This window comes from Achroia grisella, unplaced genomic scaffold (genome assembly GCF_030625045.1).
Source record: "Achroia grisella isolate CSIRO2021 unplaced genomic scaffold, CSIRO_AGI_Agris_v1 utg598, whole genome shotgun sequence".
NCBI classification, from domain to species: domain Eukaryota; kingdom Metazoa; phylum Arthropoda; class Insecta; order Lepidoptera; family Pyralidae; genus Achroia; species Achroia grisella.
Window position 1 is genome coordinate 196,625 of NW_026712958.1, and position 19,891 is coordinate 216,515.

The 19,891-nt window shown below is 36.6% G+C and overlaps 2 protein-coding genes across 2 annotated transcripts; both read left to right on the forward strand.

The window, feature by feature from the left end:
* Window positions 1-15,788, forward strand: LOC131848886 (phenoloxidase subunit 1). Its single transcript, XM_059198840.1, has 14 exons — window positions 1-77; window positions 2,271-2,390; window positions 3,053-3,245; window positions 3,747-3,849; window positions 4,793-4,913; window positions 5,465-5,667; window positions 6,837-6,965; window positions 8,149-8,272; window positions 9,515-9,679; window positions 10,216-10,344; window positions 11,518-11,696; window positions 12,747-12,892; window positions 13,865-14,100; window positions 14,964-15,788. Exons 2-14 carry the CDS (start codon window positions 2,280-2,282, stop codon window positions 15,171-15,173), a joined length of 2,049 nt encoding a protein of 682 aa, XP_059054823.1. The 5' UTR covers window positions 1-77; window positions 2,271-2,279; the 3' UTR covers window positions 15,174-15,788.
* A 1,290-nt stretch (window positions 15,789-17,078) lies between these two features.
* LOC131848861 (putative uncharacterized protein DDB_G0286901) lies at window positions 17,079-19,550 on the forward strand. Its single transcript, XM_059198809.1, has 2 exons — window positions 17,079-17,086; window positions 17,357-19,550. The coding sequence occupies exons 1-2, from the start codon at window positions 17,079-17,081 to the stop codon at window positions 19,479-19,481; spliced, it is 2,133 nt and encodes a 710-aa protein (XP_059054792.1). The 3' UTR covers window positions 19,482-19,550.
* Window positions 19,551-19,891: the final 341 nt, after the last annotated feature.

A 19,891-nucleotide genomic window follows, 5' to 3' on the forward strand; every position in this document is an offset into this window, starting at 1 on the left:
GTGAGTACACGGCTAGACAGACAAACACGTAAATTAAATATATTTAGTTAGTATTAATTCCGCAGTTCTAATAAAAGGTAAGTTAAATTATACAATTTATTTAGTTACTACTAGCTGTACCCGCGTCTTCGCATGCATTGAATTTAACTTTAATTTTCTAAAATAAAAGTAGCCTAAGTTACTCCTTATTACATCAGCTACCTGCCAAAAAAACGTCCCGTCAAAATCGGTCTCAGCCATTTCAGAGATTAGCCGGAATAAACAGACAGACAGACAAAAGTTTTAAAAAATGTTAGTTTGGTGTATGTACCATATTTATATTCATATGCATGTAGTAAAAAAACGGTTATTTCAATATTACAAACAGACATTTCAATTTTATTTATATACATATAAATTAAATTGAAATCTGTTTTAGAACTGGGAAATTAATATTTACAGGTATAGATTAATTCCGCAGGTCTAATAATAGGTTAGTTAAATTGTTATAACAATAAAATATATTTAGTTAGTAGTTATGTAGTATTTATTTAGCAATACAAAGTGATTTGAATTTTATAAATATAGCAAATTTTAGCAAAATATAGCAAATAAACTAAGCAATATTTCTAATAAAAGTAGCCTAAATAGCGTATGTCTCTGGGCAGTGCCTGAATATCAGTGAATTGCTGCTTGTATGCTGCAAACAATACACTGAGGTGCTGCTTTTTTACGTATGGGCTCTGCACACACACTACGTTACTCATACCGTCTTTTTAATGTTATCTGTATTGCATTTTATTTTATCTGTATATTTATAGTGTATATGTGTATATCAAGAATTAAAGAGCATGATGGAAGATCGCGGAAAGTGGCAAGAGCTCCACCGACAAGAGCGTAGCTCTTAAATTATGAATGAATGAATTTGTAGTGTATTGTATTTTGTTTGAGTTGGCTAATGTAATTGTATATCTGTTTTCATTTTTGTTCATAATTATTTTATCTATGTATCTATCTAAATTACTTCTTATAATATTAGCTATCGGCAAGTCCCGTCAAAATCGGCCCAGCCAATTCAGAGATCAGCATGAACATACTGACAGTCAAAATATCTGTATATATTTCGATGATTATTTTGATACAAGTGTCGTATATACTTTCATATGAATAAAAATGAAGTTTCTGTTCATAATGTCAAATTGACAGCTTTTCACAAAAAAGCTGTAGAAATAGAAATAGAAATAATCTTTATTCAAATAAACTTAATATAAGCACTTTTGAATAGTCAAGTTTTTTTTATTCTACCACTCATTCGGAACGCAGATTCATCACAAGAAGAATAAGCAAGAAATTTGTATGTTGCTCTTTTAAATAAATATTGATTTAATTTTTTTTTTAGTTCGGTTTTTCCCTTTTTAGGGAAAGGCAAAAGATTGATTTACTTATATTAGGCATACGACAAACTGTCAATTTGACATTATGAACAGAAACTTCAATGTTATTAATTTGTATACATAATAATAATAATTTACCATTACGGCTATTACACCAGATGGTATAGTCAGTGACGTAAGTATGGCACACTAGGGAGGGGTCTAAAGCGAAATGAGAGGGGGGAGGCGGAAGTGGATTGTCAGTAATGTGCACTGATGATCCCATTGCTAACAACGTACCATGTTCTCCCTGAAAATCATCGTGATAATTTCCTTGTGAAATTATCTGGGTGTACCATTTCATTATGATACATTAAAAAAATAGGGAGTAGGCAAAAAGTATAGAATTATTATGACATGTTAGAATTCACATCATTATTGTAGAAAAAATCCGATATTTTAAAAATATATTAAAAGAAGGTAGTTTGTTTTTAGTACTAATGAAGTACCCAATGTAAGGATTATTACGAATATTGTAAATAGCGCCATCTAGTATTTATAGACCAACCTACTACACTGACTTTGGTCTATAAATACGGAGGTCGGTAGTTGAATAATCCTCTTTCGTTGCGTGAGCCGCGGCATTCAGTCGACGAGCGCAGAGCGTGCCAGTTGTGTTTTGGACAATAAAGTGAATTGTATTAGCAATGGGTTTATCCCGGTCTTAATTGGGCCTGGGGGGGAAGCTGCAAGTAGTGAAGGTGAGTGTTAATGCATTCTAAAAGGGCCTTTTAAACCTACACCCGTGTCACAAGTCATGGGCGCTACTTGGGGTTTCCCTTGCGGTAGCCGACTTCAAAACCTCAGTCGTCCATCTGGTTTATTGTAGCTGCAAGTAATAATCAATATTTCTTCCAGTCTTAGAAGATGAGTAACAACAGGGACAACCTTCTCCGGTTCTTCGACCGGCCCACGGAGCCCTGTTTCTTGCAGAAAGGCGAGGACAGTGCTGCCTTCGAGGTGCCTGATCACTACTACGTAAGTACTTCTCTTATTTTCTTTATGGCTCACAAGGAAGGTGATGGTGATCAATTTCCTCCCGGTCCAAAACTTCTGAGATGGATGAGACGAAGATTCCCATGCAATTAGAAGTTTCCCATCGAGACGAAATAATTGACGAAATTAGGCTCTGACTATTTATGTGTCATCTAGTTATTTACTCCCTTGCTTACCATATCATCTTTCACACAGCCGATCCATCTCTATTTCGGCCTTCTTCTGCCTTTATAACCATCCAGATTCATAGGTAATACCTTCCTTAAAATATTATCTTCATTCCTACGCGTTACATGTCCATATCACTACAGACGATTACTCTTCAACCTCTCCGACACCGGCGCCACTTTCATACTTCCTCTAATGTATCCATTCTTTATTTGTCCATCCTTGTCACGTCGTTTGTCCCCTATGCTGTATATATATATCACCATCATCATCATCTCAGCCCGGAAGACGTCCATTGCTGGACATAGGCCTCCCCCAAAGATCTCCACGACGATCGGTCCTGCGCTGCTCGCATCCAATGCCTACCAGCGATCTTGACTATATCGCTGGTCCAGGCCTTCCTTTGCTATATATATATATATATATATATATATATATAAATAAAAACATAATTGTGTTTGTGTTTATATTTTCAGCCAGATAAATACAAGAGTCTGACTAATTCGTTGTCTAATCGTTTTGGGAGCGGCGATCTGCGTGCTATACCTGTAAAAAACATCGCCCTACCCGACTTGACTCTGCCTCTCGAACTGTCTTATAATGACCAGTTCTCGTTGTTCGTGGCAAAACATCGCAGGATGGCTGGGAAACTCATTGACATCTTCCTGAGTGAGTAACACACACAAGTTCCTTGCTCGTTCTTCTTGATGAGTCTGCGTTTCAAAGAGCAACACACAAGTTTCTTGCTTGTTCTTTTTGTGTCTGTCTTGTTGTTTATGAGTCTGCGTCCCGAATGATGGTAGAAAAAAAATATGGCTATTCAAAAGTGCTTGTATTGAGTTTATTAATTTAAAGATATTTATATTTCTATAATATAATATTACTAGTTGATCTCAGGACAACTCACACTCAGCGCCATCTAGTCCCAAGTTAAGCTAACTAAAGCTTGTTATGGGTAATAGATAACTGATACGTATTTTATAAATATATATTTAATATACATTTAAAATATCCACACGTATACAATGTTTGTACCGTGCGAGGAATCGAACCCACGACCATCGGAAGTAAGGCGGTCTCCTAAACCACTATACCACCGAGGCCGTAAACATTTACCTTTCTATTATGTACTTTGATATATAAATAAATAAATATATTTTTTGTTCGCAGATATGCGTGACGTGGACGACCTCATTTCTCTGTGCTCGTACTGCCAAATGAGAATTAATCCTTACATGTTCAACTATTGCCTCTCGGTAGCCATTTTGCACAGGTCAGTACAGTATCTTCTATGTCACTTTATTTCTAAAAAGAACTATTAAGTTTATTCTACGCTAGCGTGAAGTTGTTAAATTATTCTATTTACGCCATCTATTGTCGAGTAGAGACAATTCATTATTGCTATTTAACAATAGATGGCGCTGAGTAAAGGACAGTCTTTATTGCCTTTTTAGAAACGTAATAATTAATAAAAAATTGTTGTTATAAGAAGTTGAACATACTTTTTATGACTATTTTTTATCAAAATTTATAATTTCTTTTAGCTGTAAGAAGTTATACAATAAGGTAAAGTTATAACAAAAGTGATACTCATATAACTGAGGCAATGAGATATGAGGGGGGCGGGGATAATGGAATGATGCACCCGCCTGCGCTAACGGTTTACGCTGGCGGGGCACCAGTGGAGGATGATAAGATGAGCATGAGGTCAGGTCAGTTAGCCCATCGTGACCAATTCACCAAGAATTTATCACGATGGTTTCCAGGGGGAACCGCGTGGAGGTCAACCTGACATGGTACATTGCTAGCAATGGGGTTATCAATCCACATTACTAACAATCCCCTTCCCCCCGGAATCTGTTAGTAATGGACTGATGATCCCATTGCTAGCAATGTACCATTTTTTTTTTTTATGGGGGATAATGGAATGATGCACCCGCCTGCGCTAACGGTTTACGCTGGCGGGGCACCAGTGGAGGATGATAAGATGAGCATGAAGTCAGATCAGTTAGCCCATCGTGACAAATTCAGCGGGAATGTATCACGATGGTTTCCAGGGGGAACCGCGTGGAGGTCGATCTGACATGGTATTGCTATGGGATCATCAGTCCACATTACTAACAATCCCCAACCCCCCTACCATATCAGGTTGACCTCCACGCGGTGCCAATTAGAGTTGAATGAGATCTAACGTATGATTAAAATGTACACTGCAGGCAAGACACGAAGGGGCTGCAGATTCCGCCGGTGGTGGAATCATTCCCGGACAAGTTCATGGACCCGAAGGTGTTCAGGAAAGCTCGGGAGACCGCCACTGTCATGACCTCTGGTAACAGGGTATGTTGAAAGTTATATCTTTAGTTATGATAACGTCTACATCAAAATATATGTAACTCAAAGGTGACTGACATAGTGATCTATCAACGCACAGCCCAAACCACTGGACGGATCGGGCTGAAATTTGGCATGCAGGTAGATGTTATGACGTAGGTATCCGCTAAGAAAGGATTTTGATTAATTCTACCCCCAAGGGGATAAAATAGGGGGTGAAATTTTGTATGAAACTTTGTCAATTTTAAACCGATCGGGCTGAGACTTTGCATGCATAAAGTTACTATGACGTAAGCATCCTCTAAGAAAGAATTTTGATAAATTCCACCCCTGAGGGGATAAATTAACGCGAGCGCAGCCGCGAGCAAAAGCTAGTTAATATATAAAATGTATGCAAAATATATTCTGAAGTATTCTTTTAGATTACAATACTCATTTTTAAATTGTCGTGTTATCTCATATCTATACATATAAATAAAATTGGAGTGTCTATTTGTAATATTGAAATAACCGTTTTTTACTATGAAAGTAAATACTATGTACTTAATGATTCACAGATGCCAATTACCATCCCATCCAACTACACAGCATCCAACTCTGAGCCTGAGCAGCGTGTTGCCTACTTCCGCGAGGATATAGGTATCAACCTGCATCACTGGCACTGGCACCTGGTGTACCCCTTCGAAGCCGCCCGCGAGGTGGTCAAGAAAGACCGCAGGGGGGAGCTGTTCTACTACATGCATCAGCAAATTATTGCTAGGTTAGTATTCTTCTAGAAGTCTGCTTCATATAGATATTACATTTTTGTTTTAAATACCAAACTGTGTAAAATTCAAAATTTAAATCATTTATTCATGTAGGACATATTAGTCGCTTATGAACGTCAAATTTTTACACTCTAATTTTAATTTTTTCCCTACCGTCCAGTTCAGTATATAGATCCAATTGAGAAGAACTGGCTAGAAACTCAATTGAATATATTTTTTAAAATCCAGATTATTTACAATGTATATTTATATAGGTGTCTGTCTAACATTAAATGAAAATTCATGAACAACTATTGCCATGCACGCTCGTCATTCAAGTAATCGTTTAGTGAGTAATAGGCTTTGCTCAGTAAATTTGATTATTATTATTATTATTATTATTAATTATGATTATAGTATCTGCATCTAATTTTGGTATAAAAGAAATCATGAACGACAAAAAGTGGCAATATTACTTTTATTGAGTAATTGTGCAATTGTGAGTAGCTATGACGTGGTCTGGTGTTTTGAGTAGTCATGCTCACTAAAATGTCCAGACTTGTGGCGGCGTGGTGGGCCGGGTCATTGGGCTCCCTAAAATATGGTCAAGCGCAGTGATGGCTGGCTCATCCGTCATACTCGTGAACGGGTGCTGCTTGTGTGGACTGGTCTGCTCTAATCACTACGACTTATTTTCTCTTATTAATTGTTTAACCAGTTGTTGTATATTGAATGTTTTATTTTCTATTTTATTATTTCATTGAATTAGTGCTAATCGGTGGTTTGTATTCACACACTTAAACTTAAATTGTAAGTAAGAATAAATTATTTAAAAGAGCAACACACAAGTTTCTTGCTTGTTCTTCTTGTGATGAGACAGCATTCCGAATGAGCGGTAGATTAAAAAAAAAAATGTTATGACTATTCAAAAGTGCTTCAATGTAAGTTTATTTGAATAAATGATTTTCTATTCTATTCTATTCTATTAGCACTATTATTGGTATATTTGCCTCTTCATAGCGGGACATATATTACAATGTAAATATGCTTAGCAATCAAAGTATATAAAACCTAACAGTAAGTAGGTCCTTAAAGACTTTACACATAGTCATTCATTTCACCACTACATTCATTAATTCTACCACACTTTCGACCTGTTGTTTATTTTCTTGTTTCTATGCAGATATAACTTGGAGCGTCTCTGCAACGGGTTGGGTCGTGTCACCAGGTACAGCGACTTCCGCGCGCCAATCAGCGAGGGTTACTTCCCCAAGCTGGACAGCCAGGTCGCCAGCCGCTCATGGCCTCCAAGGTAATGGAATGAACCAACGAACACCAGCATCTTATAGTTTACTGTCCAATTTAGACGCAAAGGTCGTAAGTTCGAATCTAACCCACACCAAATATTTTATGTTAACTCAGAATAGAATAGAATAGAAAATTATGTATTCAAATAAACATAAATTTAAATGCTTTTGAATAGCCATGCTTATTTTTTTAATCTACCACTCATTTGGAAAGCTGTCTAATCACAAAAAGAATGAGAAGAAGCTTGCGTGTTGCTCTTTTAAATAACTGTTGTAATTTTACATTTTAAGTTGAATATGTGTGTATAAAAACTACCATTAATTCTTGAGAGTCATCATAATTGAAATTAAAAACACAATAAGATTAAATCAGTCGCAGTGATTAGAGCAGACCAGTCCCTACAAGCGCACTCGTTCACCCTTTTAACTGATGAGCCAGCCATCATTGCGCTCGACAATATTTTAGGGAGCCCAATGACCCGGCCCACCACGCCGCCACATTTTCTCTCCGATCGATCCCTCGTCCAATTCAAACGGGGACCGATGTTACGACGGCCTGACCCGAGGTTCGAACCCTTAGCGGTGCCCTCAGACTAAAGTCGTATCCGTCAGGCGGGAGTTGGCCTTCAGCCGCTCCATAAGTCCCTCTGCGGGTTTGGAGTGCCATCTGCACTCGCTCCCTATCATCCAGTGAAGCTGTAAAGGCCAGTTGCGGTCAACAGCATTAGAGTAATCTGAAAAAAAAACCGCCATATATCTGGACATTTTAGTGAGCATGACTACTCAAGACACTCGACCATGTAATATCTACTTCAAATTAACATGTGGTAGTTATAGCACCTTGGCAGATTGCCGTCGTCAGTGCCGTGACCACACAGACAAGATCAATATATTAGTTTTAAAATATTATTTCATATGTATGTTAGTCTAAGTGTATTAAGTACTAATTATGAATGACGACTTAGGCTTTGAAGCCGGCTACCGGAAGAGAAACCCCAAGTAGCGCCCGTGACTTGTGACACGGGTGTGGGTTTAAAAGGCCCTTTTAGAATGCATTAACACTCACTTTCACTGCTTGCAGCTTCCCCCCAGGCCCAATTAAGAATTAACTTTACTATCCAAAACACAGATGTCTAATTACGCAATTTTCTAAAACTATAGAGAATTCTGTATTGTTTACGCCAATAGGTTTGCGAACACAGTGATCCGTGACCTCGATCGCCCCGTGGACCAGATCAAGATCGACGTCTCCGAGCTGGAGACCTGGCGCGACAGGTTCCTGCAGGCCATAGAGACCAACACCGTTGTCATGGTAATCATCTTTAAAATTAGTCGTCAATTAGATTTTTTTATGGATGATATTGGAATGATGCCAGCGCTGGTGGTTTACGGTAGCAGGACACCTTTTTTTATAGGTGATGATGGATTTCAAATTCAAATTCAAATTCAAAAATCAAATATTCATGTAGGACATTTTAGCCGCTTATGAACGTCAAGTTTTTACATTATATTTTTTTCCCTACCGTCCAGTTCGATATATAGATCAAATTGAGAAGAACTGGCAAGAAACTCAATTGAATTACTTTTTTGTTAAAGCCATTTTATTTACAATGCAATGAAATAGTAATTCCGCCCGCGCTAACAGTTTACGCAGGCGTGGCACCAGTGGCGGATGAAAAAAGATGAGCATGAGGTGAGGTCAGTCGTCCTGGTCGTCGTCAGGTCCTGTTGACTTTGTGACGATGGTAGCCCATCGTCACAAAGACCTACCTGACAACCGGTTAACCTGACTGGCGGTTCCCCTGGAAACCATCGTGATAAATTCTTGGTGAATTTGTCACGATGTGCTAACTGACCTGACCTCATGCTCGTCTTATCATCCTCCGCTGGTGCCCCGCCAGCGTGAACCGCTAGCACAGGCGGGTGCACTATTATAATAATAATAATCTCAGGACAATTCACACAGAGCCATCTAGACCCAAGTTAAGCTAGCTAGAGCTTGTGTTATGGGTACTAGATAACTGATATATATACATAGATTTTTTTTTTGTAAATACATACACATTATACATAGAAAACACCCAGACCGATACAAACAATCATAATCATGAATACAAATGTTTGTGCCGTGCGAGGAATCGAACCCGCGACCATCGGTCGTAAAGCGGTATACTTGACCGCTAGACCACCGAGGTCGTCAATTCCATTGACATCCGTAAAAAAAAGCTAACTAGTTGATTGTGTATTTAATATTTTGACTCTAATAAATTAATACCAGTTGGTAGTTGGTATTCGCACATTTCTACTTATAAATGTATAGTTACAACAGTTATTTAGAAAAGTGACATGCGAGTTTCTTAACCGTTGCGCTTATTTTTTGACTCTCTCAGTCGGTAATTATTTAATTTTATTAGTATTTAAGATTTGTTATGATTAGATTTGATATAACGTAGTTGACATGTTTGAGAACAAAAACTCTAAAATAAATTTATTTAAAAAAAAATTGTGATGAGATAGTTTAAAATAACATAGTGTGATTAAAATAATATTGCAGCCAAACGGCCGGCAAGTGACGCTCAACGAGGAGACTGGAATCGACGAGTTGGGGAACCTGATGGAGTCTTCCATCCTCAGCCTGAACCGGGGCTACTACGGGGACCTGCACAACATGGGTCACGTCTTCATATCGTATTCACACGACCCAGACCATCGGCATCTGGTCAGTAGCTTTTTTTTCGGACTACTCTAATGCTGTTGGCCGCAGCTGGCCTTTACAGCTTCACCGGACGATAGGTGGCGAGTGCAGATGGCACTCCAAACCAAAGGAAGGACTTATGGAGCGGCTGAAGGCCAACTGCCTGACGGATACGACTTAAGTCTTAGGGCACCGCTAGGAGTTCGAACCTCGGCACAGGCCGTCGTAATTTCGATCTCCGCTAGATTTGGACGGGATACATATATCCCAAAACCCTAAATAAAAAAAATATACCGGTAAGGTTTCTATCTGTATATTTTCATTTCTTGAACACAGAACACAACTTTTGTACCTACATAGTATTCACATTACAAATTCAAATCATAAAATGCACCAACAAACCACAGACAATAAATTACCACCCGAGATATTATTCTTATTTTAACAGTCTTTAGATATTATTATTATTATTTTGACAGTCCTAAGATATTCTTATTTTGACAGTCCTAAAATATTATTCTTATTTTGACAGTCCTAAGATATTATTATTATTTTAACAGGAACAATATGGCGTGATGGGGGATTCAGCGACGGCGATGCGCGACCCTATATTCTACCGCTGGCACGCTTACATTGATGACATTTTCAACCTCTACAAGACCAAGCTCACACCGTACGGAGACAGCCAGGTTAGCCGTTAACCACCCTGCTTTACGATTTTCAGCTTTATGTATATACTTATTGCTAACAATTTTGCACAGATTTAGATACGATATTTTATACTAGCTGTTCTGTTTTATTCCACCTGTGAATTCGTTCTTATGGAATTGAAATTCCTACTACTTCTTCTAACATTGGCTATGTGAGTGAAAGTCCTGTTAAAATTAGTCCAGCTGTTTCTGAGATTAGCAAGACCAAACAGATAGATAGAAAGTGCATTATATGCATTTAGTGGAAATCTGTTAATTTGTAATTATAATTCTAACTTCATTAGCTTACGTAGTCGCGCCCCTACTAATCCTGCGTGCCATCGCGACTTTTTGTAATAATTTTAGTACCAACATAATATAGAAAACATAACATTGCAAAGTGGCGGACATTTGACTATAGAGCAAAGATAAAATTATAAATATATTTATAAATCTTACAGAGTCTCTGAAAAATAAAATCTGTGGAATATAAACTAAAATTAACAACGATCGAAAGATTGAACACAATAAATAGCTAAAAGCAAACATTCTGGATTTTGCTCGCAAAATTTGCCGCTTTTTTTCAAATTACTTTAATGCTGTTGGCCGCAGCTGGCCTTTACAGCTTCACCGGACGATAGGGAGTGCAGATGGCACTCCAAACCAAAGGATGGACTTATGGAGCGGCTGAAGACCAACTCCTGTCTGATAAGACTAATGTGAGGGCATCGTTAGGGGTTCGAACCCCGGGTGAGGATGTCGTAATTTTGATCTCCGTTTGATTTGGACAATCGCATGTGTAACTTTTCCCCGTTAAATCACGTGTCAAAGAACGTATAATGTGAATCATAGAGAGAAGGAGATTGTTTGTAATGTAGACTAATAACCTCATTGCTAAAAAAATACAAAATTGGTCAAAAGGCTGTCGCCACAAACGAAGTGGCAGATATTACTATAAATAATAAAAAAAGCCTCATTGCTAGCAATGTACCTGACCTCCACACGGTTTCTCCTGGAAACCATCATCAAGTTGTTGGTTTAACTGACCTGACCTCATGCTCATCTTATCATCCTCCACTGGAGCCCCGCCAGCGTAAACCGTTAGCGTAGGCAGGTGTGATGACCATTAAAAAAATGTGATTTATATCCGGAACTTGTGTGGTATTGCCACAGCTGGATTATCCTGGTATCCGGGTGTCGTCGATCAGCGTGGAGGGAGCGGCTGGCGCGAACAGGTTTGCGACCCAGTGGCAGCAGAGCCTCGCGGAGTTATCCCGCGGGATGGATTTCACGCCTCGCGGCAGCGTGCTGGCCAGGTTCACCCACCTGCAGCACGACGAATACACTTTTGTGTTAGTTTCATACACTTACCTAGCGTTTTTTCTCATTATAAACTGCAGTGCCCGCGGTTTCACTCATTAAATAACAATAAAAAATACAGCCTATATGTTATTCTAATGCATAAGCTATATTACTGTAAAGTTTCGTCAAAATCCGTCCAGTAGTTTTTGCGTGAAAGAGTAACAAACATCCATACTTAAAAACTTTCGCGTTCATAATATTACTGGCTTTTCCCCCGCGGCTTCGCTCGAATTGAATACATTTAAAAAAATGTTTATTTTTTTAATAAAAAGTATCCTATGTTCATTCTAATATCTCCAAGAACATGTGTACAAAATTTCATGATGATCCGTTCAGTAGTTTTAGTATGAAAGTGTAACAAACATACTTTCTACCCTAATTTAAAAGATATAATATTAGGAAGCATTACGATAACATAATAGGAGGAAGGGCATTGTTAGTATTGCAATTAATTGCTGGTAATATACCATGTCAGGTTGACCTCCACGGCCCCTGGAAACCATCATGTTTATTCTTGGAGAATTTGACAAGATGGTACCCATAACACAAGCTTTGGTTAGCTTCATTTGGGTCTGGATGGCGCTGTGTGAATTGTCCGGAGATTATTATTATTTTATAGATGATTTATATATAATATCTCCATTTTTACGGATGAGTCTAAAAGTTATGAGGGTTTTTTTTATACTCAGGACAATTCACACAGCGCCATCTAATCCCAAGCTAAGCAGAGTATTATGGGTACTAGACAACTGACATAAATACATAGATACTTTTTTTTGTAAGTAAATACATATTATACATAGAAAACACATAGACCGATTCAAACAATCATACTTATGAATACAAATGTTTGTACCGTGCGAGGAATCGAACCCGCGGTCACCGAATAGTAAAGCGGTGTGCTAAACCACTAGACCACTGAGGCTGTCAAAGATATTATTATTATTATATTACTTTGTACCTTTTTCCTCTTAATCTGTGATATATATTAGCGCTGGTCTCATATTGCTATTCCATTTAGAATCTTTATAATTGTCCAGTATTGAGGTAAACAACACGAGTGGTCAGTCAAAGATGGGTACATTCCGCGTGTTCATGGCGCCGAAGAATGATGAGCGTGGGCAGCCGCTCGCCTTCGAGGACCAGAGGCGGCTCATGATTGAACTGGACAAGTTTACTGCCGGATGTGAGTATTTATTTAAATAAATATCAAACTATTCCAGTTTACAAAATGTATATATATGTAAATAGAAAATGCAAGTACTTACAATTTGAATTTGGTCGGGTACGAGATGGGACAATTCTCTTGTCCTATATAGTTCATGGACCATAACGCCATAAATCATTCAATCATCAGATGCATATGCCATTATTATATAGTATTTAATTCTATATTTGTATTCACACACTTAAACTTAAATTGTAAGTAAGAATAAAATTATTTAAAAGAGCAACACACAAGTTTCTTGCTCGTTCTTCTTGTGATGAGACAGCTTTCCGAATGAGCGGTAGATTAAAAAAAAATGTGATGACTATTCAAAAGTGCTTCAATGTAAGTTTATTTGAATAAATGATTTTCTATTCTATTCTATTCAATTTTTTTTGAGAATTCACACAGCGCCATCTAGACGCAAGTGAAGCTAGTTCAAGCTTGTGTTATGGGTACTAGACAACTGATACAAATACATAGATTTTTTTTATTATAAATACATACATATTATACATAATATATATAAATTAATTATTGTATAATTCTTTTTCTTGTTATTTTTATTAACCGTCGCTTATGAAGGTCAAGAATTTTGTATTCATATTTTTTCCCTACCGTCCAGTTCAGTATATAGATCCAATTGAGAAGAACTGTCAAGAAACTCAATTTTTTTTTAAGTCTGTTTATACATTGTACACTTAAATAACTGTCTATGTCTAATATTAAATGAAAATCCCGTGCATGAACAACTATTGCCATGCACGCTCGTCATTCAAGTAATCGTTTAGTGAGTAATTTGACAGATGTTTTATTTAATAGTAATTCTCATATCAAACAATATTCTTTGGTATTTTATTCTCAAAAAAGACAATGGGGACTTTTTCTAAATGATGGTTAGGAACAGCAGGTGTGTCAATGTAATAAATACATAAATAATTATAATTCTAGTGAAACCTGGTAACAACACAATCCGGCAGCGCAGCATTGAGTCCTCAGTGACTATTCCCTTCGAGAGAACGTTCCGGAACCAAGCGAACAGGCCCGGAGACCCGGGCTCCGCTGACGCCGCGGAGTTCGACTTCTGCGGCTGCGGTTGGCCGCACCACATGCTCATCCCCAAGGGCACCGAGCAGGGCTACCCCGTAGTTCTCTACGTCATGGTTTCCGACTGGAGTGCCGATAGAGTGAGTAAATCACTTAAAGTTTAGTATAAATCAAAATCTGTCCATTTAGACCTTTTAAAATACGCAACTATTTTTAATGCAACTGTCAGTAATAGATAGAGCGATTCGAGAGAAACATTTATATGTATAATACATGCATATTATAGTACAGGAAAACAGAAATTCAAAGATTTGTAACACACTCGTGTGAAGCCGGGGTGAGTCGCTAGTAAAAAATAAAGTGAAATGACTGATAAGTACGTATGTTTCATTTTATTTTCACTTCCTAGTTTGTCATTTTAAAACTTTCAGAAAAGAAAGTGAAAAACATGAAACATACGCACTATGACCCACAAAAGAGTGACAACAAAAACAGCAAAATTCAATCACAGTTGCGCGCACTGTCTTTACAGCGCTAAATATTTGTACCAGTTGTCTAATACCCAAAACAGAAGCTCTACTTAGCTTGCGACTAGATGGCGTTGTGTGAAGTGTAGATATTATTAATATAATTCCTACAATAGATCGAGCAGTTTATTGTCCAACATGTTTTATTAACATAATAATTAGTACAACTGGACGAGCAGTTTCTTGTCCAACATCTTTACTTAAGATAATTCCTACAACAGATCGAGCAATTTCTTGTCCAACATGTTTAATTAACACAATTCGTACAACAGACCGAGCAGTTTCTTGTCCAACATGTTTACTTAACCTAATTTCTACAACAGACCAAGCAGTTTCTTGTCCAACATCTTTACTTAACATAATTCCTACAACAGTTCGAGCAATTTCTTGTCCAACATGTTTAATTAACACAATTCGTATAACAGACCGAGCAGTTTCTGGTCCAAGATGTTTACTTAACATAATTCGTACAACAGATCGAGCAGGACACGGTGGGGGCATGTAACGACGCGGCGTCGTACTGCGGACTGCGCGACCGCAAATACCCGGATCGGAAACACATGGGGTTCCCGTTCGACCGCCGCTCGGACGCCCGCACCCTCTCCGACTTCCTCAAGCCCAACATGGCCGTCCGGGACTGCACCGTCAAGTTCACGGACGCCACCAGGGAGGGACAGCAGCAGTGATACACACAACTCTATATGCGGTGACTTTACGCTCAAGCTTTTGTCACGTTTTGCTCTTGAAGATTCTTCATCTGACATTTGTTTATCATATTATATTATTCGTATTATATTATTTTAGATTTACAGTTATTTAATATTGGACTATTACTTTGTCTGCTTTATTTATTATTTTTATAGTTTTTTTCTTCATAGTACATCATTCTACCAATTCAGTAAGTAACATGGAAATATCTGTCAATTTGTAATAAGTTTTATTATTTATAATTAACACCTTGCCTATGTGAATTCAGTTTAAATGCACGATATATTGCGTATAGGATTTGGTCTAAATTTACTAGGGTACTAAATTTTAATAGAATCTACAAATTGTTCAAGCCACGTCGTTACACACGACACGTCCGTTCAGTTCGCAGGCTGCGCGTATAATGCCTTTTTTGTCCGAGTCACTGTTCACAGGCCGCCATCTTGTGCCCCACTACTCTCAAAAAGCCGATACTCATAACAATAATGAATAAAATTAGGCATTTTTACATTTCAATCTGTTATTTTTATAAGTAATCATGACTAGCTTTTTTATTTTTATAAGACATTTATTTTCTAGTTTATTTATTATAGTTGATTCTAATATTTTTTTCAATGTCAGAAAGAAAAATAGTTTTATGTGGCGCATACAGTCTATAAATTAAACTATATTCATATTTCTTTTTTATTCTTTTTTTATCTTTCTTACACTTACTGCTTTCGTCACCGCCATCATACTTGTGGCATGTTTTAATTTATTTTATGACTTGGCTATGTTTAAAGGACTATGTAATACAATATACTGGCATTCTGCTCATATTAAGTTATTCTTAAGAAATTAGTAATTAGTAGTTTAGTTTATATCAAATGGGTCAATTACTTATAAGTTAACTTAAATATTTTATGTACATATGTAAATATTAAATACATAAGACTGAATAAATATTAGCCTTTCGAAAAAATGTTTTTATTTCATCATCATCATCATCTGGTTCTTCCTTATTCCGTTTACTTGGGGTCGGCGTAATATAAATAATATAATAAATAAATAAATAACTCTAGACAATTCACACAGCGCCATCTAGTCCCAAGTTAAGCAGAGCTTGTATTATGAGTACTAGACGACTTAATCAAATTCAAAATCTTTATTCATGTAGGTCTATTAGACTTATGATATGTCAAATCTACCGTCAGTTCGGAATGATTTCGAGATGAGAAGAACTGACAAGAAACTCAGCGCGTATTCTTTTCAAATAAATGTTGTACATGTTTACTATAATACAGATTGATTTTTAAAATCAAAATTATGGAGTATAGAGTGACCACCAGCATATGCCATTGCAATTTTATCAAAAGCAAATAGTCTAATCAGTGCTCGTAATTCGAACTAGACAACTAATAAATACATACATTTTTTGTAAATACATACATAATATAATATAAAACACCCAGATCTTACATCAGAATCCTGCATGAATATAACACCCGCACCGTGTGAGAAATCGAACCCGCGACCATCGAAAGTAACCACTGAACCACCGAGGCCAATAAGTCAAGCTTTACCAGTATTTTAAAATTAAAATTCATTTTTTATGCACTACTACTCCTTTGTCTTCATAACGGAACCTAACAAGTTTCAATACCAGTCGCATCTATTAATATCTAAATTTAAGTTAACATAAATAAACCAAACGCGACGAAAGTCAGACGTCGAACTTGTTTACTTGTAATTACAATACGTTAACGTATAAAGTGACGCACAAGTGATTTTTCTCTTGCCAAATGAATGTAATAATCAAATAAGAATTAGTCGACTTGTTTTAAATCATTGTGGTTTTTCTATAAAGGTTTTTCCGCGATCCATTGATTGGTGTTAAGTACACGATGTCGTGGTGACAGTTCATTCTGTAACGCTATCCAGTCATGGCTACAAGGGTACGTATCTTTTTATCTTTTTTTTTCCTAATAATCCCTGGATTTCTACGAATATTTCAAGACTAAAATTAGCCAAATCGGTTGAGCCGCTCTCGAGTTTTAGCGAGACTAACGAACTGGAATTCATTTTTATATATAGATTAATAGAATTATTTATGAATGTATACATAAATATATGCATTAGAATAATATATATGTGAACGGGTTTGTAATTTTTCTATTTATAGTTTTCCATTGATATTGCAGATGTACCTTCTATTCGCTGTCTGGGTCATATACAACTACCAAATGGTGTCTGCCAGAAGCCAATTGTTCACAGATCTCGACCCAATTGCACCACCCAGGAACACACCCCCAACCCTCATCGATCTTCACGAGCCAAGTTCAAATCACTACAAAAACAATTACAATTTATTCGGACCACCAGGTTTGTTTCATAATAATCTATTTGATACGTATATGAAAGATTTCAATCATAAACTAATGAACTCTCCTAATTTTGGATCCATAGACTTGTTTAATCCGAAAGAATTAGTGAAGCAATTAAATGATCAAAAAGAATCATCAGAACAGAAACAAGACTTTAAGGAAAGACAAATTGATAACACACATAAAGATAAAGATGATGGTGTTGTAATAAAATTTGAAGATCAAGCTCAACCTGGGTTACGAAGTGATCCGTTAAAAATTAATTTGTTACCGAAATCAACTACGACTACGGAGCTATCTGTTCTTAAAACGAATAAAATAAACGAATTTCCTATATCAGAGAAACCTGAAATTTCTAACACCCTAGACGTCTCTAATAGTTTGCAAAATAAAAATGCAAATGATAATGTAGTAACAGACTCTATAATATTTCCTGATGAAATTGATGAAATACGATCGGGAATCAATAAAATATCTAAAAACGATACCAGTATGAACCAAACATTACCAATCAACGAGACAATCAGCCACAATGCTAATTATACCAAGAATAGAGAGTCAGTAATTCTTCCTGTTCAAGTAATGACATCGACGTCACCACTGAATGGTATTTTCCAGAACTCCAATGGAAATGTGCTTTTAGTTCCCACGGGAAAAATAAATAGTAATCAAATATTATCCAACGTTAATGCAAATAATCAAAACGGGTTGCAGATTCTAACCCCAGTAAATTCACAACAAGGAGCTCTGTACACGAATGCACTAGTTAATTTACCACCGAATACGCAACAAGCAACTATAATACCGCTGAATAATAATGTTAATGTTGGAAATCAAGGTTATATGATGTTGACAAATATTCCTAGTAATCAAAACATTCCAAGTTATTTATTACAACAACAAGGAGGACAGCCAAATATAATAGACGGTAGCGGTCATTCAATAAATGGTCAAGTTGGTACTAATCAATATTCAACCCAAAGGCCTATAGGACAGTTAACAAATATGTTAGTTATCCCGAATAATGAGCTAAATAAAAATATACAGGCTCCTGTACCAAATGTACAACAGAAACCTTACTATACACCGAATAATGCTGTACCAGAAAACAATAATCTTCACCAAAATACATCAACTGCAAGAAATCAACAAATTATACCAAATAATGAAAATGTTCCACATAATGCACCACAGGATAAACTACTAACGAGCGTTAATGAGCACGGGCAGAATAACGGCATTGCTAAATCTTCAAATCCTCAAAATATCGAAGTGCAGCAAAGAGACCAGATATCTACGCTTCCACCGAAACCAATCGATAATAATACATTTAATTCTAAACCTCCTGTATTCCAAAATCTTGGACAATCAGTCACTCCACATAGTCTTCCAAATAACAATCCCTTAATCGCTAATTTCATTGACAATAACACCCCTAAAACTTATGCCAGTCCTCAAACTGCCGGACAAGTCAATTCTGGAAGCAATGTACCAAATAATTTGGGCATTGTTAATCAGGGTAATACACAACCACTGCTTGTATATCTACAGCCAGGAAATCAATATAATGTCGGGAATGATCCTAACGCACAACAATACCTTCTCATAAACATGGCTAACAGTAATATCAATTCTCAAAATCTTCCACAGGGCAGTGTAATTTTGACTTCTCCAAATGGCAACACAGTAAATGCACAAGGTAATATTATACCAGTAAGTCCTGTTCTGTTAAACAATAATGTAGCTGATGGACAGAATAATTTATATACACGCGTATATATACCTAATACTCTTACAAATACCCCAAATTTCTATTTAAATAATATGCCCACTCTGAATAGCGGTTATCAACAACCTTATAACGTACTGAATTTAAATGGAGGATCTGATTTAGGAGTAAGTTTGAATAAGAGAAGAAAATAAGCAATTTACCATTAAATAACTTAGATATAATTGATGTAGAACGACAAAAAGTTTTGTAAATACCTCAAACGCCTGCTAAAAGTACATATTATAATAAATTATTTAAAGTAGACGAACTAGTTTTGAATGACACATCCTATTTTGCACCTGACCAAAATATTCGCTTCAAATTTGCATAAAATGTAAAAAGTATGGATTATAATTTATATAAAGCATCACAAGGATCCAGGATATGTATATTTACAGCACGATAAACTCGTTTATAGTCTGATGAATTTGTTTCCATCGCTCTCATCGTATTTCCGATTTTATTAAGTATTTGTAAGTATGTAATAAATGCTAATTTATAAGTAATATCGTGCAATATATATGTGCAACATATGTCAACTAATACATGATCTAAATATATT